We start from the raw sequence: 25,736 nt of genomic DNA, 5'->3' as shown, positions 1-25,736 counted from the left end.
CAACCTTGCATCCCAGGGATAAAGCCTAGTTGATTGTGGTAGGTAAGCTTTCTGATGTGCTGCTGGATTCGGTTTGCCAGTATTTTGTTGAAGATTTTTGCATCGATGTTCATCAAGGATATTGGCCTGAGGTTTCTTTTTCTGTTATATCTCTGCCAGGTTTTGGTATCTGGATAATGCCAGGGTTTCCAGAATTCTTAGAGTGGTTCTTTCTCATCTGTGTGAGCTGGTGTTTGGTCTCTGAAGTTGCTGTTTTTTGTATGCGTTTTTTTGCTTTTATATTTTTTTTAATTTCCTTGAGGGCTTATTTGTGGTATAAGTTGGGTTTCTTTCATTGGGCTTCATTTCTGGGTACTTTGAGGTGGCCAAGGCTCAGCTCACCCATCCTGGGCTGCATACTGTAACCCTAGGTGGCTGAGACCAGGCCTGCTGCTTTGTTCTGGTTTATTGAGGTCAAGTACTTGCTGTGCTGGAGAAGGTGAGGTGTTCCCATTCTGATGACAACAGTTCTTCAACAGGGGCTGCCAGCAAAAGTGCTGTAATTGGGCATGGGAGGCACGGAGTGGGTGCTGTGGTAGCTGGGGCTCAGGCATGTATATACCAGTAGAGCAATGGTGGGCTCTATGGGTGACTGCAGCAATGGGATGGCTGAGGGAGGGCCTCCCGGTGTGTCAGTGGGGCTGTGATTGGTCTGTGTGTGTATGGATGCTGATGTGGTGGTGGTGGATTCTTATGCACATGGGCCCTGGCAGCATGGCTTGGGGAGGCTGTGGCTTAGTGCTCACCGTTGGGGGAAGGCTGCAAGTAGATGCTCACTGGTGGAGGTTTGTCTTCAAAAATACTTTGGTGGGAAGGTGGAGACTGCCAGGCAATGATCTATGACAGTGAACTTTGGCAAGGATTTTGTCAGTGCAGCTGAGGCTGTGCTGCGGGCAGGTGTGGCCAGAGGAGATATCAGCAGAGTGGGGGTTGCTTAGATCACACTGGCTGAATCCTGTGGGTAAGATAGCCTTGCACTCACCAGGTCCAGCTGCTCACAAAGGGTAAAATCACCTAGAAGAGCATGGTGAGCCTTGGGGATGGGCTCCCTTGCAGCTCTTCCCATGCCAAACCTTCTGAGCTCCTAGTATACTGGATTTCTGTCTCTAACAACTCTCCGGGCAATTCTTGCCATCTCAAATGTCCATGGGGCTCATAGGGGCTCCTGCAGCTAGCATTCCAGATGTCTGTGGCAACGGTGAACCACTCTATGTCTATTTCACTCACTCCTTCTTTAGGAGCCGCTAGTGGCCAGGAACAAGCTTTGGTGTTTGGCAGTCCCATGGAGTATTCTTGGCCTCCTCCGTTTTCAGCCCTGAGGCCTGCGTTCTTTCTCCCTGTATCCACTTTGAGTGCCTTCTTCCTGAAGATCTGTTTGCAGTGTGCTTGTCTACTTGATGGTGTTGTCTGTCTCGGTGAGAGAAGCTTTTCTTGGCTTTGTCTAGTCCACCATCTTGGCTCTTCTCCATCCAAGTCATTTTTTCAAGGTTCCATTCTTTCCACACTGTTTTGTAATGCCACTCCTGTCATCATCTCCATGCATTCATGGATCATTTTATTAGTTACCTATTGCTGCCATAACAAACTTAGTAGCTTATAACAGCACAAATTTATCTTACCATCCTGGAGGTCAGGAGTTTAAAACAGGTTGACAGGGCTGCATTTCTTCCTGAGCTTCTAGGGGAGAACCTGTTCTTTGTCTTATCCAGCACATAGAAGCTGCCTGCGTTCCTTGGCATGTGCCCCACTTCCAACAGTGGCATCACTCTGATGTCTGCTCCTGTCTTTACATCTTTTTCTTTGACTTTGGCCTTCCTGCCTCTTTCTTTCTTTCTTTTTTTTTTATTTTTTGACAGAGTCTTGCTCTGTTGCTCAGGCTGGAGTGCAGTGGCATGATCTTGGCCCACTGCAACCTCCACTTCTCAGATTCAAGCAATTCTCCTGCCTCAGCCTCCCAAGTAGCTGGGATTACAGGCATGCACCACCACACCTGGCTAGTTCTGTATTTTTAGTAGAGACGGTGTTTCACCGTGTTAGCCAACCTAGTCTCGAACTTCTGACCTCAGGTGATCTGCCACCTTGGCCTCCCAAAGTGCTGGGATTACAGGCATGAGCCACTGTGCCTGACCACCTCTTTCTTTTAAGGACACTGTGATTATGTTGCACCCACTAGAATAATCTCCCAATCTCAAGATCCTTAAATTAATCACTACTGTAAAGTCCTTCTTGCTAGGTATGGTAATGTATTCACAGGAGCCAGAAGATTAAGATGTGAACATCTTAATGGGAGAGCGCATTTTTCAGCCTACTCTAGTTGTCTTTCTGGACATTCCATTATTATTTTCTTGTGTTTTTCATTTATTCATCCTGAGCATACCCATTTTAGAATCTCAATCGGATAGTTATACTATCCGAATAACATTTTGGGAAGTTTAATCCTGCTATTTCTTTTGTCTGTGCACTCAAGGTAAGATGTGTTTCCTCAGGTGTTGTATAATTCTAGATTATAAACTCATCATCTAGGGACTCCATCTGTGGCAATCTCATATGGCCTTGGTTAAAGTCTTATTCAACCAGAAAGCTTTAGCCATTGCTCCCCCTAACTGTCCAGGAGTCTATTCAATGACCCAGCACCACTTCTCATGATACTTTGTTGGTTAAGAGTTTCTTGTATCATATAGTGGTATAATTTCAAACCCCTAGCATGTACGGAGGCAGACTACTGATAATATTAATAAATACACAGTATAATCTTCCACCATTCAGGGTTTCACCCAAACAAAACTGTTTTTTTTTTTTTTTTTGGCTTGTTTTCTACCTCTTTTAGTAAGTGGATTTCTTTCCTTGGTTATTCTTTAACTGAGGTATAGCTCTTTAATAATCCAGATATTTTAAGAGAATATCTCCTTTTCTACTTCCTTCCTTGTTTGGATCTTAAGGTCTCTCTTCTCCTTACATGTGCATTAAAACTTAAGCACTTAGATTACTACTGAGATAGGCACACTCTCTAGAGCTTCTGTTGCATTAGTTTTGGCTACTGGAGGTTTTGCTTACATTTATTGTGAGTAAAATATCTAGGAGTTTTCCGGAGTTTTCCAGAGTCTTCTCTGGTTAATTCCTCTTTAGCACTTCTCAATGGTGATTTCTCTTGGGTGTGTCATACATACATTACCTCTTGAGGCTGTTTGTGTTCTTTGTACCTTAGGTAGGCAGGAGCTGATTTAGGGGGAATAACTGGCTCTTGCTTAGGTATACTTTTGGTTTGGTCACTATACTTTTGGTTTGGTCACAGTTCTGTCAGCATTGTATTATTATCAGTGACACCTCTACTGTGTCAAGATACTACTAATCTTACCTCAGATAGATTTTGAATACTATGATAGAGAAAATAATACATTATCAAAATGTTTTTTTTCTGTAATACCAATTATGAAGTGTAAAATACTTAAAATATTTTTACCTTAATTTTCATTACCCTAATTCTTATTTTCCTATTCTCTTCCTAGGATGTGTGCTGTGTTTGGTGGAACTTATTGTCTTCGCCATTCAGTGCAGTGCCTTGTAGTGGACAAAGAATCCAGAAAGTAAGGATGATCTAAGTAACCTTCATGTATATATATTTATATTTATACCCCAAACACAGGTGAGAAATGCTGAAGTCAGTTTAAAAGAAAAGATTCTTCAAAGATCCTCCTTGCTATTAATAACATATCAACCTTGATTAAAAGTAATTTGTGTTTAGGTCCTCCAGAACAAGAATAGTGAGTTCAGAATATAGAAACTAAATTAATTTCCCTGCAATGTGCCTATAGCTCCTGGTCATCCAAGCTTGGAAGACAAATCATTTCAGCTGCCAGGGGGTGGGTGATGAGTGATGTTAGTTTTCCTTGTGGCCTTACCTCCTCTAATTGATTTTCATCAGATGACAACAAAGCCCTCTGTTATTGCATTTTTAAAAATGGAATTCACCTAAAGACTCATCAGATTAATCTCTGCTGATAATGCATGTCACTCCAAGAGAAAAGACTTTAATGAGTTTTTAGGTAGATTGTTGTCATAAACTATGCTGCCCTCTTATCTAAGGATAAATTCTTTTACAATAGTATCAGGCCTATAGGCAGGTTTAGGGTTGAAATAAGAATTTACTGGTTCTTTAAAAGAGCTGAACACCATCTGTTTACTCTATATTTTATATTTCAATTATATTTACTTGTCTGAATTACGCTGGATAAAATATTCTATGATTTCTGCGTTCTACACTGAAACTTAAATGTGTCAACTGGATCCACTTTTAGAAGCTGTGTAAATTGCTATGTGTTTTTCTTTTCTGTTACATGTTCTCAAGCATGTACTGACCTATATTTCTTAGATGATTGTTTTTAGGGGGTATATAGTTAAATGGTATTTTTGAGGTTATAAAACATTTTAACACTTGAACTGGAAGCTTAAATAATACAAATTTTAAGCTGTGCCTTTCATTTCACAAAAGTTTTCTATCATCTAAGTGGCATGAAATGTCTATTAACTTCTTATAGACTAATTGTAGTGAAAAAAAGCTAGTGTTTTGAGGTATGGTGAAGAAAAACCTCAACTCTAGAAATGTATAATAATATTTAGTAAATTTACTTTAGAAGAGTAATTCTGTTGTGTAAGGTAACATTGATACATATTTTAAAAGGGTTGCAAAATACCTTTAGCACTTTTGTAGAAAGATACTACAAAATAAAAAGTGATAGTTTGGAGAGAAAAATTTACCCCTGGAGGCCCAGATTGTTAACATCTTGACTCTATGGAAGTTAAGGAATAGTTGTCTTCAGACTTCTAGAGTCATTTTTCTTTGTGCATTCACTTGTTTACAAGAGTATGTTCTTATGATGGAAAGCCAGATAATGAATTCCTTGTTTGGTGCTTCTTTGCTTAGATTCTTTTACTCTTGGGGTCCCATTTCAGTCCCATGTGACATGAATAATTTGCATAGGTCATGTTTGTTTAAATAAAACAGATATGCTAGTATAGTAATTGCATTTGTTGAACTAAAGGCTACCTTTTCCTTACCTTTGACTTTGTTTTTATGACATACTCTGAACAGAGGAGCTCTTTTTCATGATCTGGGGCAGATTCCAGTTGCAACAGATAGCTGAAGGCTGATGGTCTAGAGACCAATTGAATCTCTAGATTGGTGGTTTTCAAACTTTAATGTGCCTAAGAATTACCAGGTAAGCTTGTCAAAAATGCAGATTTCCATTCCTCACTGTCAGAAAGTGAAATTGGTTAATAGGCTTAGGGTGAATGCAGTAATTTGCAGTTGTAAAGAATACTCCAAGTTAATCTAATAAAGGAAATCCTTAGATGACACTGAGAAACACTGATCTATAAGGTAAAATTCAGGGCTTAGTGAAGGGTACTGTGTTCCATGGTAAACTGGGGGCTTTAGGTCTTAAGTCAACCTAAGGCCTTATCGATATGAATCTGTCAGATATACTGACAATCAAATTTGAATTTTATTATTTATTTAGTTATTTTTATGAAACGGAGTCTCGCTCTGTCTCCCAGGCTGGAGTGCAGTGGCGTGATCTCAGCCCACTGCAACCTCCCACTTCCAGGTTCAAGCAGTTCTCCTGCCCCGCCTCCTGAGTAGCTGGGACTACAGGCGTGCCCCACCACACCCAGCTAATTTTTGTATTTTTAGTAGGGACGGGGTTTCACCATGTTGGTCAGCCTGGTTTTGAACTCCTGACCTCGTATTTGCTCACCTCAGCCTCCCAAAGTGCTGGGATTACAGCAAATGTGAATTTTAAATAGCAGACAGACTGCTTCTAACTTAATATTTTAAAACTATCTTCATAGAAAGACATTTCTTGTTTTGTAACTTCTAAGGCATGAGTAAAGGTTGGGTAGCCCTGGAATGAGAGGAGACTTGGATTTCCATTAGTGCCATGAATGACAGTGGGCAAATCCTTTCCTCTGGACTGAATCCTTTATCTGAAAGATAAATGAAATGGACCCTGTAGTAATCTCTGGATCTCCTTCTAGATTTGACATGCTTTGGTTGAGTTATTTAATGTTCTCAGAAAGTACTTGGCTTTTCCTTAATATTTAGAGATGAATTATCTTAAAATATTTTATATGCTCAAATGTAAGCCATTCTCGCATAATGCATAATCTTCAATCCCAGTGAAAAATTAAAAAAAAAAAAATGAACAACTTGTATGTGCCTGCTTGTATGAATATAACTTAAATAGCACACAGTCTACTTGTGCTATTAATTATATTGTTATATTACTAGAATCCCAGTTTTCTAGTGAACATCATCATCTTGTCCATCTTGTTTTTTTAGAATGCAACGATTTTGGATTCTGTATGTGAATCTCTTCCTGAAAAATTTATTCTAAGCCATAAGTATTTATTTCTTTAACAAGACAGTTTTTAAAACTTGACCTGAAATCATAACATTCCTGTTATCTACAATATTCACATTATACTGAAATGCTTAAGTGATATTTAAAAGATACAGGCAATGCTTGAAAATGATAAGCTCCTATTTATACCTTCAGTAATAATTACCATATTTATGTTAAATTTTTCCTCTTTAAAACAATCTAGCAAGTCAAATAGTCTCTGTAAATACCTAAAGCTAGCATTGACTGAAGTTGGCTCAGGTCCGTATATCTTTACCAAACACAGCTTTGCCATTCAAAATCAAATATACAAAAGAGATAACCAGTAATAGGAGATATTTTGTTAGGATTTGAATATAAAGCAAGGGATAGTTTTTTGGGGGGGAATCCTTGACCTTGTATTGGGTGTATCCAACTACATTTCTTTTTAAGGATTCGAGGCTGACTTAGACAATTGTTATATTCTAAGTATAATTAGGGTAGTAAGTAAGGAATCTGTAAAGATTTGCATTTGTCTCCTTATGGTTTTAGTTTGCCTTTCTTTTCCTAGTTTTCTATGTGGAACACTTGATATACCCTCTCCTCTTTAGGGTAGTTAAGAACTACTCATGCTTAGAGTCAAAGTTCTAAGTTTATTCTGTGATCCCACAGACTACATCAGAACCCTCTGCCAGTCCTGACTGTCCACTGTCACATCACTTTTATGATCATTTCCTAAGTTATCTATAAGAAAAGGCAGGATCTCACTGTTGTATCTCCAGAACCAAGGCAGGTTCCTAGTATTCATTATACTCAATAACTTTGAGTTAAATAAATGAATAAAGATTAAAGACTGACCATAGCTCTTTTCGTGCTTTGCTTTGTGCTGTCCATTTAGGAAAGGTGAGAGAGGCCTCAGTGATCACAGCATTGAGTTTAATGTGGCGATTATACATCCAACTACTGTTCAGACTGAGAAGAGAAATAGGGCATTGAGGAGGCACATTAAATCATGGTATGTGAAATGTGTAACCCAGTGCATACCTATTTTCAGCTAGGTTTTATTTTTCATTTTTGTTTGCCTGGTTCTGCTTTCTTAATTTGAGAGGACATAGGTATGTATCAGTGGTTCTTTTCTGAACCTTTTCACTAAATTCTCATACTGCACGTTTCCGTTGAGTCTTTTTGAAAACTCTGAATGTTCTAGTTAAACAGTTTTCTTTTCCTTTGCAGCTGTGTTGACCAGGCAAAACTCCTGTAAATTAGATCTGGCCAGTTAGTAGTATAGCATATGGTATTTTGGTAAAGTGCAGATGACATTGGACCAGATCCATCTATAACCAATATTTGTAATCTAATTACTTCAGCTACTGGTCCTTGTGTACTTCAGCTGTCTCGCCAGCTTTCCTCTGATGGCTCTTTCTTGATGTCAGGTATATATTTTTCTGATTACAGGAATATATATTTTCTGATGTCAGATATATTTTTCTGATGTCTGTGCGTTTTCTAGATACTTGGAAGTGAGTAATGAATAGAATGTTAGACCAAGTTTGGGGTAATTGACTCTTAATACTATTTGTCATTGCTGAAGCATTGGTTTTAACGTGGCCTGCTTGCAAAATGATAGTGATCACATTCTGGATATTTAACATCTGCCAAACCCCATCTAGTTGCTATGGGGATAAAGAAATGAATAAAAACATGAACCCTGTCCTTGTATACAAGGAGACTTCAGTAAAAAGCTCTAAAGTCAGATAGATTGGATTTGAATCCTGACTTTGTCACTAATTATTATGTGTACCTGAGCAAGTTATTTAACTCTCTATGACCCAGTTTCTTTATCTAGAAATTTGGACAATTGACTACACCTACCTCACAGGGTTATTATAATTATTAACGAAATAGATAAACGTTGTAGAACCATTTGTTACACATTGTAAGTGCTAACTATGTTAGCTAACAGTAACTATTAATATAATTGGAGACCTTGAAATCCAGTGGTGGGGGAGACCTATTGTGAAGATTCTTCTGTGCTATGCTAAGGAATTTGGACTCTAATGAGAGGTGGTAATGGAAAGCAGCAAGATTAGATTTGCTACTTTTATGTTGTAACTCTGGCAATGATTTGGAAGAAGCACTGTGATGGAAAATGATTCTTTACCTCCTAAATCAGAGATTCTGTATCTTTTTTTCCCCTCTCTCTACACTATTCACATGTACAGAATACTTCATTATCCATCCATCCACCTATCAGTGCAACAATTATTATTTGTTTTCTTTGTGCCAGGCACTGGGGATACAGCAGAGAAAAAGACAATTGGGGTCTTTGTTCTCATGGAACTTACAGTCTACTGGGGGACATTGCAGAACAACTAAATTAATAAGATAATTGTACATTGAGATCTGTTCAGTATGCAGATCTGGCTCCATCCTTATTTCAGAAGCCTCCGTGCCTTTATATAATCTCATAATAAAGTCTAAGACCTTTCTACATGACACATGACGGGTGAGACTCTGTAATCTGGCCTCTGTCTGCTTGTCTAGGCTCATTTCTCTTTCCTACTTGCTTTTCATGTTATTGTGACATAATACTGAACTGTTCATGGATCTCTGTACCTGTTCTTCTCTTACTTGCCTTTGTAACCCTGCAGATTCTGCACTTCTACCTGAGATATCCATATCCTTATTTGCTTGCTTAACTGTATTTTATCCTATAAAAGCAACGAATGTGTCACTTCCTCCAAAGAGCATTCCCTGATACTCCACCCCTTGACCACAAGATGAGTTAGGTACCTCTTCTAGTAATCTGTAATTCCTTATCCTTATCTTTTATCATTCTACTTTGCTTTTGTCTTAAAATTGTCTCTGTCTGAATCTTCAAAAATTATCTCTGTCTGAATCTTCTCCTTTAGGGCAAGACATTTTTCTTCTTACCTCTTAGAACAGTGCTTGGCACATGATTGTTTTGCTATACATTTATGTTGAACAGATGAATTGCCAACTTGATAGCAGTTCATTATCTTATTAGACATTATAAGAGTCTAAGGCAGTATCAGTGGAGATGGAGAAAAGAGGCTAGTTTCAGGAAGTATTTATAAGGTGGAATCAAAATGTTATAGCAGACTAGATGTAAGAAGAGAGATTTGAGGCGGGAAAACTGCTCGTTATGCCATTACCTGATACAGGGATTCCAAGGGAGTCAGAGCAGATGAGGAGCCATGATAAACTCAGTTTGCCGCATGCTAGTTTTAAGAAACACTTGGCTAATAATACTGTATTATTTCCTTGAGATTTGGTAAGAGCAGGTTTTAAGTTCCTCATGACACCCACAGATGGTAAAGATGGGTGGTGATAGATGTGTTAATTAATTTGTGGTAATCATTACACAGTGTATATGTATATCAGGTCATTACATTATACACCTTGAATATATACAATTTTTATTTTTCAATTAAATATTTATTAAAAGGGAGCTTGGAGTCTATCCAGAAAGTAATGGATAATAGACAGTTACAAATATGGATACAGAGCTTAGCAGAAGTCAGAGCATAAAACTATAGATTTGAAGTTATTTGCCTGTTAATGGTGTTTAGAACTATTAGAGTGTTTTTTACCCAAGAAAAAAATGAGTGTGAAGCATGTGAGATGGTTTTATGGGTGAGGTGGCATTTGAACTAATGCATTTCAGAAAGCTCAGAAGGGCGTAGTAACTAGGGAAAATTATTTTGTTTTCTTCAGTGATTGAGCATCTTCTAATTTCCTTAGTTTGTACATTTTCCTTTAAATTATTCCATATGCAGTTTCTGCTTTCTTTACCATAAAATTATTTGGTGTATTCATTGTGAAGATCCCAGAAATTGAATAATACTTGTTTTAGTGTTATTTTTCTCATCTAAGCCAAATTGCAGATACTGAGTTTTCATTTTATTATTTTCTTCCTTATCATCATGTTGCTATCTATGCCCTTACATCATTGATCCAAGAACTGAATAACTCTTGTGATTTGTTTATTTAGAAAGCTTAGCTCTAGAAGTGTTCTGTCTGGCTTCAGTGTTTTGTGTGATCAGCTTGGTCATTGTGTCCCTGTAACTGGGGACACCTGTCATGTTCCTCCTCAAATACTATTTATGAGGCTCAGCAAGGCCCTCACTAAATATTACATGGTTTAATCTTTCCTGGCTTCCTCAGGTTTACGTGGGAGGGGTATTTTCCTGTCTCCGGCAGCACTTTTTCATTTTGCTGCTTTCCGTTACTTAAATGTCATCTAATCTTTTATATGAATCATTACAATACAAAGACTAAATCTAGGTCCAAAATAAATATTTTCTTATTCATTGTTTTCCCAGTTAGGCTGAATGTCTGACAGTAAGTTAAATGAGAGGAGAACAAATCTCACTTGCTTAAACATGTCTTGATTTGAGCAGCTTTGCTTAGGCCTAGAGCCTTAGTGCTTCAGAGTGATATTATCAGGTGAGTCATGTTATTATCATCTTCCAGACTGAGACTTGGGCATATGTGACCATCACCTCAATTTCTGCAGAAGCAAATATTTTATCTGTACCAATAGTCCTTGACTTTTCTCCACCCACCACAACATAGAAGATACAACAATAGCAGTGGCATGCTTGACAGTGATTCTTTCCTGGGATTTGGGAGCTTATCAGAATCTCCAGGGGTACTTTATAATTTAAAAATGTCCCCCAGGTGTGATTCTGATTTGCTTCCTTCTCCTCCTCCCACTCTGACAATCACTGTTTCATTAGAAGCCTCAGCATAAATAGACACATGTATTAGTATCTTCTCCTTGTATAGTTGAGTTCCCTAACTCCCACACCCCCATACTTTCCTTTTGAGTGATCCTCATTAGTTCTTTCTAATATCATAACTTGAAACAAATGTCTATCTGTCACTGAAGCTATAGCTACCACCAAAACAACCTTGTTTAAAAGCCTACAAAGCCTGAGGACCAGGTTTAATAATACAGTTTAAATGGGAACCTTTTGCAAAGATTTGCACTCAGGTCTGAGATTTATATTAACACTGACCCTCACCCCCCTAGCTTTAACATTTTATGGTGAAAATTTTCAAACTTATACTGATGTGGAAGGAATTTCAAGAGAACACCTGTATATCCACTTCCTGGGTTCTGCAATTAACATTTTAATAAACTTGTTTAGTCACATAGCTACCCAAATATTAATCCTTCTATCCATGTATTGACTCATCTTTTTAATGCATTTGACTGTAAATTGCAGATGTCAGTAAAATTCTCCCTAAATACTTCAGCATGCATATCGTTAACTGGAGCTCAATATTTGTTTAGTGTTTTTCTTTTGATGGAAAATTTACATACAGTGGAGTGCCCAAATCTTAAGTGCTCCTTAATTGAGTTTTAACAAATGATAAATCTGTATAATCTAAACCCTATCAAGATATAGAAATTTAACACCCACTGTTTTCTGCCCAATTATTTCCTCTCGTCTTCACATAGTCTCTGAATTAAAGGTAAGAAAAAGGCTCGTCAGTGTTTACAGGACAAATAGAGACTGATGTTTAATGGCAGATAGATTTCTCTTCTCAATTGCCTTAAGTACTTTGTGTTTCAAATGGTATATGAGTGTTTTAAAATAGAAGACTGAGTGAATAACTTATATTTTCAGTTTTTAAAACACTGTTTTGGAGAATATCAGATGTAAGTACTTCAGATCTATTTTGTTAAGTATTTTATAAGGCAAGAGTTCTAGTTCAATAAAATGTGAGGAGGTATATATAGAAACAGAAGTAGAGAAGAGAAAGAGTGGAGATGAGATGGGAAAAATCATGTAAATATTAATGTAATATAACAAATATTATATTAAAAGTGGTTAATTGGTTAAAATATATATTATGTACATCACTAGACATCATAGTCTATCCCTACAACAGTGGGATGCCATTTGTTCAAATATATTAGCATATCGTAATTTGCCTTTAGGAAATACAAATTGAATTATTCTCACTATTGGTCTTGAGTGTTAGTCATTTTATTTTTAATGCCTTTATTCCTGGAAGGTATCACTTATATGGCTTATCTTTAGAGTGACTGAACAGATTTTAACTTATACCAGTATATTTTATAATATGCTTTTGAAATTAATTTGGTTGCATTTTATGAGGGGCAACACATAAGTTCATTTCTAATAAAATAATTCTGTTCCCCAAAGAAGAAGCTGTGACACAAATAAATTGATATTTCCATAATCCAAAGATATAGCAAACACAGTCATTTGCATATAGTTCCTGAAATATTGCATACTGGCCTTGTCAGTGCTGGTAAGTCCATTTCAAGGATGTTGCCCTTAGTCCATTAGTTTGGATAATGAGCCCTATAAAGTACATTTATAACTTGTGGCACTGCAAGTAGATGGATTCCAATTTTCATCCTTTTATCTAGACACATTGAAAGAAGGTCAATGGAGGGTTCTATATGATTCATTGTCCCAACACATATCAGATGACAGAGACCTGATAATGTCCGTGCATAAGTGTTTTCCTTATTTGGAAACAGCACTTGAAAGAAATCTTTCTATGATCATCCTTTGAAGTAAAGTGGAAACAGGTATTAAAAGATGCTCTATCCCATTTTTCTGTTTCAAACGTTACCAATCATGTGACCATATAGCTATTCTTGGACAAAAGAGAAACCAACATTTAACAGAAAAATAAAAAGCCTGTAAAAGGCCTTTATAAGCTGTGAATGATATAACAAGGTATTTAATCAATTTTTCTCTCTTTTCTTAGAGCTGCTAAGGAGAAAAATATATACAAGCCTGTTTTCTAAACAAAGGAAATGCTTCTGTGTTCCTAAACATTAGGAAATTTATGATTTACTATAATTCTTACCCTGACTTTATTCTTATTAATGGCATTCAAAGTACACGTTTAAGATGCATTCCAGGTTCATTTTATACTTTAAAAGACCTCAAAATGGCAACAAGAATATATATTCTGTCATTTAGTGTCAGTTTTGCGTCAGAAAATGTGGAATTATAGGCAAGTTTTAAGTGTTGTCTTCATGAGAAATTGGTTTTAGATTCAAAATTAGTAGCTAATTATGTTGTTTTTCTCAATTATTTAATTATTAATATGAACTTTTGTGGTATACTTATCTTCTTTATAGATGTAAAGCAATTATAGATCAGTTTGGTCAGAGAATAATCTCTAAGCATTTCCTCGTGGAGGACAGTTACTTTTCTGAGAACACATGCTCACGTGTGCAATACAGGTAAGGCCCCCTCCACCCACTAGCAAGCGAAGGTAATTTTATTGACATTTCTGTATGATTCTGTTCTTCAGGTAACATGCAAATAAATGCCAAACCAAAGATATATTCAGTATCTTACTTCACTTACAGGGTCTGGCTTTAAAGGAGTCTAGCATAATTTCAACTCCTTTGCTTCAGCTGGGGTTTGTCTGTAGGTCAAGCATCCTCCTTTCATGAGCCAAGAAACGAATAAAGCCAAACTTGACTTGGTTTTGGGAGGTTACACTTTTATCCTGACTTAAATCTTTGAAACATGCCTTCTAGTGGTTATATAACTATAAACGAAACTTAGCCATGGAATCAGAATTACTGCTTGACTGTTTTGTGCATTACAGGCAGATCTCCAGGGCAGTGCTGATCACAGATAGATCTGTCCTAAAAACAGATTCAGATCAACAGGTAAATTCAGTACTATATATTTTTAATAAAAGGTGTATATGTGAAGATGTACAACGTAATGTTTCGCTATACGTATACGTGGTGAACTAATCACTACAATTAAGTTAATTAACATATCTATCTCTTTACATAATTTCCTTTTTTATGGTGAGAACACTTAAGATTTACTTTCAGCGAATTGTAAATATACAACATCATATTATTAACTGTAGTCTTCCGCTGTACATTAGATCTCTAAAACTTATTCTTTTTGTATAACTGAAAGGTTGTACCCTTTGACCAACATCTCCCCATTTTGCCTAGCCCCTGGCAACCACCGTTTTACTCTCTGCTTCTATGAATTTGAATTTTTTGTATTTCACATGTAAGAGCAATCATGCAGTATTTTCCTTTCCTTGTCTGGCTTATTTCATTTAGCATAATGTCCTCCAGGTTCATCTATGTTGTTGCAAATGGTAGGACTTTCTTCTTTTTTAAATACTGAATAATATTCCATTGTGTACACATACACACACACCCCATTTTTACAAAAACCATTATTGCACTGACGGATGCTTAGGTTGTTTCCAAATCTTGGCTTCAATGAATAATCCTGCATTATACATGGGAGTGCAGACATTTCTTTGAGATACTGAAGGATACATACCCACAATCTGGATTGGTGGATTATATGATAATTCTATTTTTAACGTTTTTGTGGAACCTCCATAATGTTTATAAAGATTTACATTCCAACCAGTAGCGTACAAGATCTGCTTTTTTCTATATCCTCATCAACACTTGTTATCTCTTGTCTTGTTGATAGTAGCCATCCTAACAGAGGTGAAATGATACCTCATTGAGTCTTAAGCTTTCTAATAACATTGTTACTAATTTAATCTCCATAGCAATTTGTATAAATCAATATTGGCAAAATTAAGTGTATTAAGCTATATGTAGTAAAATTTGAGTATCCCTTCTCTGAAATGCTTGGGGCAAGAAGTGCTTGGATTTTAGATTTTTTAGGGGGTTTTAGAGCATTTTGGATTTCAGATTTTTGGATTAGGGATACTCGACTTGTAGTTATTAAATTTGTTTTTAAAAAGTACACGATGGCAATAATGTAATGGCATTGGTTTCCTAAGGATTTCCATCCCGTGGAACAGATAGTTGCATCTTATATAACAGATTTATTTTAGGAAAATTGATGTAAATACTAGAGTTTGAAAATTATTTCTGTGAAAGTGAAAATATATTGTTATGGGGAGAAAAAGAGAATCCCCAGAGAATACATTTAAAAATCTGGGAGAAAAAGGCAGTAGCCAACCCTATGGCAATGATTGTAAGTCCACTGTTAGGCCTGGTGTGAATGATTTCCACACACGTTCCCAGTTATGGTATTTCCTTACCACCATCGTTCATTTCAGTACCCTGTTCTTCTCCCTTATCCCCAGTTCCATAGGAATGTCATTATGCCTCTGGTTTTTACTCAGACCTCTTAAATTTCAGAGTACCCAATTCTCCTTCTAACCGTATTTTATAGTGATTGATGAAATCAGCTTACTCAGTAGGTGTGACTGTCGGTTCTGTATGCCACTGCTAAAAGTAGGCTCCTAAAGTTCCTTAAGTTGAAAGCTTTTTCTTATATAAAAGAAGTATGTGAGTGGATAAAGTCAATTCATTGTCCCAGTTTTTATTGCTAATAAATCAGCATTATATACAAAAAAGTCCCCCAAATATACTTCTTATATGTGTAATATGAATACTTTCATTAAGCCATTCAGCAAACAATGAGTGCTTTTTACCTTCCAGCCAGTGTTGCTGCATTCTAAGGAGCTAGTGGTGACTATGATAGCATCTCTGCCCTCAAACAGCTTTCAGCCTGGCAGATACAGATACTGATAAGTAGCAACTATAGTTCCGTGTGACAAGTGTGAGCATGGGTGTGTAGAACAAATAGTAAGGCAGCTATTATATTACTTACTCCACTGTCCTACAATTACTGGTTTACTTGCCTGTATTTCCCAGTAAGCTATGAGGTTTGTGAGTGTATCAAAGAGTGCCAGGGAGGCAGAAGAGTAAAGAGAACAAATAGAGATAACTCTTGGGGGAAGCTAAGCTGTGAAGAATAAGAGGGAGGAACTGGTCTTTGAAGAGAGATGTGGAGAAGAGGGCTTTTCTTTACTTTAAAAGATTAGTATATATTTCAGCTCATGGAATGAAGCCAATAGAGAGGGAGAGGTTGAAGATACCAAAGTAAGAAGGACGATAATTGATGGATCAAGGTCCAGGCAAAGGCTGGGGAGGCTAAAATTCAGAGAACAGGCAAATACATTGCCCATGGATGGGATGGGAGACACGTTGAAACCAGAGGGTGAATGCATTTGTAGATTTGGGAATTCCCATCTTATGGGTTACATTTATTCTTTTAAATTATAAAGAAGGTGAAGTCATCTTTTGAGAATGGGGGTGTGCAAATGTGGATGGGTAGAAGCTCAAGGAAAGGTGTAAAATAATCACCATAGGAGTTGCAGAGTGTACTGTCTCATGTTCAAATTGCTGGGCAGTGTTAATGGCCCAATTGAGTCTGAAGGTCATGGATCTATAGTGGCATTAACCTGCTCCTATCCCTTCAGCTCTTTCATTCTCTTACCTCTACCCAGTCTGTTAAGAGATGTATAATTCCTCATTCCCTCTGTTTCTTTTCAGTTTATCATCTCCCTTCTGCCCCTTTCTTTTTCCCTGCACTAGACCCCGTAGTAGATCTTCCGAATTGCTCTTTGTCTGACACTCTCAGTACCCATGTTATCATGTCCTTCTGCTATACCCACAGAGGAAGATCCCATCCCTGAGTCAGGCTGTGATCTTCACCTGGATCACTGATGGCTGCTTAAGAAAACCACACATACAGACAGACTAACCCTACCACAGAGACAAGGGTGCCAACGAGATTCAGCTGGACCTTCGGCACAAATCACCAGTCAGTTCTTCCACTGGCCTCAGACAGCTCTCTTTCCCCTTTCCCTCAGTGCCTAATCCAAGTCTTGATGATTTTACCCACCCTTCTTATCCCCTGCTCCTCTCACCCCCTTTACCCCCACAACCTTGCTTCACTGAAAATAGCGAGGCCATCTGACATGCACAGTAGCCCTTGACTTCCTGCCCCCCCACCACGTGTGTACCCCAGCCCAGGAATGAATCAGAAGGCTCCCTTCCTTGTTCAAAGCCAGCCACTTTGACAAGTGCCCTTGACACACACACACACACCACCCGTTATTGTCTGCTCTCTCTCCTGTATCTTCAGCCTCTCCCCACTGCTGACACCTTTTTTTAACAAAGACACAGACACACAAACACACAAGCACTTTCTATTTCATATGTGCTAATATATGTATATATATACTAGCATTTTCTGTTCTAAAAATAAAAACTAAAAGGAACCACTCCCTTAATTCTGCCCCCATCTCTAGCTGTCTTCCCTCTTCTTATTCAGCATTTCAAGACAGTGTCTGTACTTGCTGCCACCAGCTCCTTACCTCCCGTTCATTTCTTTAACACTCCCACCTGGCTTCTACTCTCCTAATTCTACCACTTTTTTTCTTGCTAAATTCATTAATAACTTTACGAAAGTCAAGGCTAAGGGATATTTTTTGATTCTTGTCTACTAGGACTTTTCCTGGTGCATTTGACAATGTTATTATTTCCTTGCTCTTGAAAGTCTGTACTTTTGGCTTCCATGAAACTGCTCTTGTGGTTCTCCTCATGACTCTGGCTGTTGCCTCTCTTCTTTCTTAGTGGGCTCTTGTTCCTTTACCCAGTCCTTAAATATCAGGGCTCCTCAGTATTCTTCCCTCAACCCACAGAGTATGTCTTGCTCCGGGCACACTCACTAGATGACTGTGTTATCTCTTGATTTCAGTTGTGCATAGATCTTGGTGACAGCCAATTCTATATCTCCCAGGAGTGTCTGGCCCACGTGCTAAGCTTCCTGCTGGACATCTGTCAAATGGAACATACTCAAAACTAAACTCACCATCTTCCCTCCTCAAACTGCCCCTCGTCCAGTTCTTCAACTCTGCCTTCTACATTTCCTTCAGAGTGATCAGTCTAAAGTGTGTGTCCTGCTTGCCTTTCTTTGTTTCTTGTAGGGAGTTTTCTTCTTTTATCTTCTCTCTCTCTCTTTTTTTTTTTTTTTTTTTTTAAATTTTGAGTTGTGCAGCATAGATAGAATGATGAGACTTGGAAGAATAGGTGTGGGTGCAGGTAAATTTTATAGAAGTGGTATTAGAGGGTTAAAGGAATTCTTTTTTGATGATTTTTATCATTTCTGTGAGGTTTGAGACAGTTAACTTCTCAGAGTTAAATTGATGGAGGTACTGTACTGGAGGTTACTAATTGCGTCTCAGTAAAAAAAAAAAAAGGCGATAGTTGTAGAAATCAAAAGAAGTCCTTGCATGTTAGTGCAGTCATTATGAAACTTTTCCAGTTATGGTCATGTTTTTAGTTGTACTCATTTAACTATTGTTCAGCATTCAATGTCTTAATAGCTTCTATCTTTTTAGTGCCATAGAATATTTTCTATCATGAACAAAAGGAGTTGAGAGGAACATGGAGAAGTACGTTTTTTCAGACATTTTGAGGCCAGAAACGTACATAAATGTAGGATACTCATGGTTATCAAAATAATTTCTAGTTTAAAATTTGTTTTAGGTGTTTTGTCTTTGGGCCATCACTGTGACATTCTCAGTCAAAATGTAGCATAGCACGTATAGGGCAAAGTGCAAATGGGCTTTTCCCTTTTGACAAGTATTTTCTATGTGAGAAGATAAAATTTCCTCACATTGAAGATTAGATTGAGAATTAGTATTGAACCTTTAGGCTCTACAAAGAAACATTGACCTGGGTCGGGCGCAATGGCTCACGCTGGCAATCCCAATATTTTGGGAAGCCAAGGTGGGTGGATTGCTTGAGGTCAGGAGTTTGAGATGAGCCTGACCAGCATGGCAAAACCCCACCTCTACAAAAAATACAAAAGAAATAGCCAGGTGTGGTAATGCATGCCTATAATCCCAGCTACTTGGGAGGCTGAGGAACAAGAATCACTTGAACCCAGGAGGCAGGGGTTGCAGTGAGCTTAGTTTGCACCACTGTATACTAGCCTGGGTGACAGAGTGAGACTCTGCCTCAAAAATAATTGACCTGAAGATCATTTCAAGTTTTCGAGTATAAAGCCATCTAGCATATCATTAATGCCTAAGGTAGCATACTACATATCAATAAATAGTACTTAACAATTTTACATTGTACTTTTGATTCTGAATTTCTAGTTTTATTAGGGAATCTTTAAAAATTATTTGTTTTCAAATGTTTTGATATATATTTACTTTGGCTGCTTGTATCAATAAGATTGGGATGGGTAGTCTTTAACTATTAGTGCTAACTGCTGTTTTTAGCCATTATGAGTAATCAAGATTGATTTAATATGGTCTGATTTCAAACAGCAAAGTATGTCCATTTCAGAACTAAGAAGTCATAATGGTGTCCTTTGAAAATACAGGTTGTGTACCCTTATCTGAAATGCTTTAGACCAGAAGTGTTTGGATTTCAGATTTTTTCAGATTTTGGAGTATACCAGTTGAATGTCCCTAATCTGAAAATCTAAAATCCAAGATGCTCCAATGAGCATTTTCTTTGAGCATTATGTCAGCACTAAGTTTTGGATTTTGGAGTATTTTGGAATTTAGATAATGGTTACTCAACCTATAGTAAGTTTATAGTAAGAAACCTAGAGAAAGTTAATAAGGATTTAATAAATATTAAAGATATTTAAAATAGTTATCTATGAGAATTATGAACATGATACATATATATGTTTCAAATTCTGTTCCAAGATTAAATCCTGACAAGCCATATTTTTTTAAGACATCGAGGTGTTTGAAAAGATACTCAGTTTAGAAGTTAACAGTATTTTAATGTTAGACGAATGAAAATGAAATCTAACAGCTGTGTCTGATACTTTATTTTTGCTTTGTAGATTTCCATTTTGACAGTGCCAGCAGAAGAACCAGGAACTTTTGCTGTTCGGGTCATTGAGTTATGTTCTTCAACGATGACATGCATGAAAGGCACCTGTAAGCATAGTAGAATGGTTGTTTGTATTTTTTGTTTGTTTAGGAAGGCGGGGGGCAGCTGTTAACAGTTGTCAAGGTTGTATCTATAGAGATTTTTCTCACTTTTTTATTATTCAGAGCATTTGCTTATACAAAATACGGCTATAGAGTAAGTCATTTCATACCTTTCCCTTACCTATAAACATTTCGGTGGCTAAATCTTCACAGGCATAATTTTTTAGTTCTCCAGTGAAGAATTTTATGACTTTCAATTATTTCTAATTTTTCTTTAGCTTATTGGAAATCTGCTTGCATTACACTTTTTTTAATTGCTAATTTTTTTCTTTACTTTCTGTCTTAGTCTATTTGTGCTGCTAAGACAAAATACCTTAGACTGTGTGACTTACAAAGAACAGAAATTTATTGCTCACATAATACCTTAGACTGTGTGACTTATAAAGAACAGAAATTTATTGCTCATGATTCTAGAGGCTAGAAAGTCCAAAATTAACGTGCCAGCAGATTCAGTGTCTGATGTGAACCTGTTCCTCATAAGTGACACCTCCTTTGTGTCCTCATATAGGGAATAGGGATAAAGAAACTTCCTTGGACCTCTTTTGTAAGAGCACTAATCCCATTTATGAGGGCAGAGCTCTCATGACTTAACCATATTCCAAAGACTCTACCTCTTAATACTTTTGCATTGTGGGCCTACTTGAAGTGTTAAGAGGTAATACTTTTGCATCGCATATGTCAACATATGAATTGTGAGGAGACACAAACATTCAGACCATAGCACCTTCAATTCTAAATTCTGAATCCAATTACTGAACTTTCTTCATGTATAAATTTTCAATTTATTTTGTTTATTTATGAGACTAAAGTTAAGGACTGCTTTATCTGCTCTTTCACTTACATGTTTCAAAACTTTTGTTTCCAGCAGCATTAGATATCATGCATTCTACAACATATTTCTTGAGGATATTTCAGTAAATAGGAGTCCACAAGTATACATTATACATCACTGTGCCTAGACCTAAGCTATGTACTATAAGTATTCAAAGCAGAAGCTGAGATACCTGATTTGAAATGTTCATGATATTATCACTCACCTAATGCAACAAGAAAACGTATTTATTAAGTGAGTACAACATATTGTGCTGGGCATTTTATAGTAGGTAAAGATGCATAAGATACCCCTGACCATAGGGGTTTTGCAGTCTAGTTGAACAGATAAAACAAACATAGAAGTAGCTGGAAGAGGCAAAATATGAGAAGTATCAACAAACAGCGTACTCTAGGGATTCATAGGAAGGAGACATAATATCATTAACTAGAAAAATATTTTTTGATCCTGTAAACTTAAGTGTTAGTCAGACCTGAGAAGCAAAAAGACTAATCTGGTTTTGCGTAGTCACAAGGAAAACTTCAATGGGGAAATGTAGAGCTACTACTTAAAATTGGGAACATGTAATTAGGCAGAAAATAGTGGGAAGCCTGATGCCAGCAGAGAGCATTAAGAAAACTTTTCAACATTGCTCTAATCCTAAATTTCCTTTGGATAAGTAGCTCAGAGGACCATTTCTCCTTTTATAGTGTACTAGTCCGTTTTCCTGCTGCTGATAAAGATATAACCTGAAATTGGGAAGAAAAAGAGGTTTAATTACAATCACAGTTCCACATGACTAGGGAGGTCTCAGAATCATGGCAGGAGGCAAAAGGCACTTCTTACATGGCGGTGGCAAGAAAAAAATGAGGAAGAAGCAAAAGCAGAAACCCCTGATAAACCTGTCAGATATTGTAAGACTTATTCACTATCACGAGAATAGCATGGGAAGGACCAGCCCTCATGATTCAGTTACCTCCCCCTGGGTCTCTCCCACAACACGTGGGAATCCTGTGAGATACAAGTCAAGTTGAGATATCAGTGGGGACACAGCTAAACCATATTATTCCACCCCCAGCCCCTCCAAATATCATGTTCTCACATTTCCAAAGCAATCATGCCTCTGACAGTTTTCCAAATTCTTGTTTCAGCATTAACCCAAAAGTCCACAGTCCAAAGTCTCATCTGAGACAAGGCAAGTCCCTTCTGCCTATGAGCCTGTACAATCAAAAGCAAGTCAGCTGCTTTCACAAGCTGGCATTGAATGTCTCTGGCTTTTCCAGGTGCACGGTGCAACCTGTTGGTGGATCTATCATCCTGGGGTCTAGAGAATGTAGAGAATGGTGGTCCTCTTCTTACAGCTGCACTAGGCAGTGCCCCAGTAGGGACTCTGTAGGGGGAACTCTAACCCCACATTTCCCTTCTGCAATGCCCTTGCAGAGATTTTTCATGAGGGCCCCACTCCTGCAGCAACCTTTTGCCTGGGCATCCAGGCGTTTCCATACATCTTCTGAAATCTAGGCAGAGGTTCCCAAACCCGAGTTCTTGATTTCTATGCACCCACAGGGTCAACACCATGTGGAAGCTGCCAAGGGTTGGGGCTTGCACCCTCTGAAGCCACAGCCCAAGCTCTACATTGGGCCCTTTCAGCCACTGCTGGAGCGGCTGGGACACAGGACACCAAGTCCCTAGGCTGTACACAACATGGCGGTGCCTGGCCCATGAAAGCACTTTTTCCTCCTTGGCCTCCAGTCCTGTGATGAGAGAGGCTGCTGTGAAGATCTCTGACATGTCCTGGAGACATTTTCCCCAACAGTCTTAGTGATTAACATTAGGTTCCTTGCTCCTTATGCAAATTTCTGCAATAGGCTTGAATTTTTCCTCGAAAAACAGGTTTTTCTTTACCACTGTATCATCAGGCTACACATTTTCTGAACTTTCATGCTCTGTTTCCCTTTTAAAATGGAATGCTTGTAACAGCACCCAAGTCCTTTTGAATGCTTTGCTGTTTAGAAATTTCTTCCACCAGATATCTTAAATCATTTCTCTCAGGTTCAAAGTTCCACAAATCTGTAGGGCAGGGGCAAAATGCTGCCAGTCTCTTTGCTAAAACATAACAAGAGTCACCTCTGCTCCATTTCCCAACAAGTTCCTCACCTACATCTGAGACCACCTCAGCCTGGACCTTATTGTTCATGTCACTATCAGTATTTTTGTCAAAACCATTCGAAAAGTCTCTAAGAGGTTCCAAACTTTCCCACATTTTCCTCTCTTCTCCTGAGCCCTCCAAACTGTTCCAACCTCTACCTGTTACCCAGTTCCAAAATTGCTTTCACATTTTTGGGTATCTTTTCAGCAATGCCTCATTCTACTGGGACCAATTTACTGTACTGGTCTGTTTTCATGCTGCTGATAAAGACGTACCTGAAACTGGAAAGAAAAAGAGGTTTAATTGGACTTACAGTTCCATAGGCTGAGGATGCCTCAGAGTCATGGCAGGAGGTGAAAGGCACTTCTTTCATGGCAGCAGCAAGAGAAAAATGAGGAAGAAACAAAAGCAGAAACCCCTCATAAAACCCATTAGATCTCGTGAGACTTATTCACTATCATGAGAATAGCATGGGAAAGACGGGTCCCCAGGATTAAATTACCTTCCCCTGGGTCCTTCCCACAACACGTGGGAATTCTGAGAGAAATAATTCAAGTTGAGATGTGGCTGGGGACACAGCCAAACCATATCATGTAGTGATTTGTGCTACAGGAAAATCTTTACCATGACAGTTGGTGCTATTTTCTACTATTATTACCTTAACTATTTTTTCATGTAATTTTATCTGTGTTAGCTTCTTAGATATAAAATAAAACTGAACCTATTATGGTTTTTGCGATTTGTATTTGTTTTATGTTTGTGAGTATTCTTTTTCAAATTTCCATTTTTAGTTTAGATTCAGGAACTGCACAGATTTGTTACAAGGATATATTGCATGATGCTGAGGTTTGGTCTTCTATTTATCCTGTCACTCAGATAGTGAGCATAGTACCCAAAAGGAAAGTTTTTCAGCTATTTCCTTGCTCCATCCCTCCTTTTGGAGTATCCAGTGTCTATTGTTCCCATCTTTATGTCCATATATACCCAAGATTTAGCTCCCACTTAGTAAGTGAGATCATGTGATACTTGGATTTCTATTTCTATGTTAATTCAGTTAGGATAATGGCCTCTAGCTGCATCCATGCTGCTACAAATGACATGATTTTCTTCATTTTTATGGCTGCATAGTATCCCATGCTGTGTATGTACCACATTTTTTTAATCCAGTCTGCTATTGATGGGCACCTAGATTGGTTCCATGTCTGCTATCAAGAATAGTGCTGCGATGAACATGGAATCGTTTTTGTTCGTTTGTTTGTTTGTTTGTTTGTTTTTGGTAGAATGAGTCATTTTCATTTGGATATATGCCAGTAATGGGATTGCTTGGTTGAAAGATAGCTCTGTTCTAAGTTTTTACAGAAATCTCCAAACTGCTTTCCACAGTTACTGAACACATTCCCGCCAACAGTATATAAGCATTCCCTTTTCTTTGCAGCCTTTACAGCATCTGTTATTTTTTGAATTTTTAATAATAGCCATTCTGACTAGGGTGAGATGGTGTCTCTTTGTGGATTGATTTGCATTTCTCTGATTAGTGATGTTGAGCACTTTATCCTATGTTTGTTGACTACTTATATGTCTTCTGAAAAGCATCTGTTCAAATCCTTTGCCTGTTTTTTAATGGGATTGTTTTATTCTTGTTGATTTTTAATTTTTTTAATAGATTTTGGATATTAGCTATTTATTGGATGCACAGTTTGTGAATATTTTCTCCCATTCTGTAGTTTGTTTACTCTGTTGATAGTTTCTTTTGCTGTGTAGAAGTTCTTCAGCTTAATTAGATCCCATTTGTCAGTTTTTGTTTTTGTTGCAATCGCTTTTGAGGACTTGGTCATAAATTGTAAATAGTCTTCATAAATTGCTTTTTAAATTATTTTTCCACTTGTCATATTTTAACATTCCCAGTCTAATAATTTATGTTCACTGTTGACAATTTGGAAGAAAAGTTACTGTAATCCCTCTACCTAGTAATGACAGATACCCTTGGTGTATGATTCTTTGTTGTTTTTTCTTTGTATGAGTATGCACATATATTTTCATAAAACACAATCTTGTTTTAGATACAGTTTTATAATATGTTTTTTAAGAAAGGTAATACAAAAATGTTTTTGCATGTCTGTGATCGCATTTTCAGTGATTTGGGTTATGCCATTTAAACTGAAGTGAGACCTCAGTTTTTTTCAGTGATGTTTGACAGGAGTAGAGCAATTATTGTCTCAAAGTTTTCCATCTTGCTAAGATACTCTTTCCTGGTCTTTTGCTAGAAAGTGTAGGTTTTTGTTGGGGCTTTTAAAATCTGAGTCCATTGGTGTTTCCAGTTGTCAGCTTCTATGGCTCTCAATCAAGAAATGTATGATGGAAAAAGAAAACCCGGGGAACTCTGGCATTTTGCTCTTTTGGTCCCAAGGCCTCTAGCCAGTCTACTTTCTTCGTTCCAGCTTTCAGAGTTTTCTGTGTTGGTTTTATATATTGTGTCCAAGATTTTTAGCTGTAC

At 37.6% G+C, this 25,736-nt stretch overlaps 1 protein-coding gene across 6 annotated transcripts in view; it reads left to right on the top strand.

Annotated features, from left to right (window-relative positions):
- The window catches only part of CHM (CHM Rab escort protein), a 182,384-nt gene that overhangs the window by 132,782 nt on the left and 23,866 nt on the right, over window positions 1-25,736 (top strand). For all 6 annotated transcript variants that reach the window (XM_032258708.1, XM_032258704.1, XM_032258705.1 and 3 more), the window contains 4 exons: window positions 3,546-3,623; window positions 13,576-13,680; window positions 14,055-14,118; window positions 20,132-20,228. In XM_032258708.1, the coding sequence (XP_032114599.1) occupies window positions 3,546-3,623; window positions 13,576-13,680; window positions 14,055-14,118; window positions 20,132-20,228 (344 nt within the window). The remainder of the gene's footprint in view (window positions 1-3,545; window positions 3,624-13,575; window positions 13,681-14,054; window positions 14,119-20,131; window positions 20,229-25,736) is intronic.

The sequence above is a fragment of the Sapajus apella genome, unplaced genomic scaffold (assembly GCF_009761245.1).
Source record: "Sapajus apella isolate SASKATOON/1434 unplaced genomic scaffold, GSC_monkey_1.0 scaffold104, whole genome shotgun sequence".
Lineage (NCBI taxonomy): Eukaryota > Metazoa > Chordata > Mammalia > Primates > Cebidae > Sapajus > Sapajus apella.
This window is presented reverse-complemented; position numbering and strand designations above follow the sequence as displayed.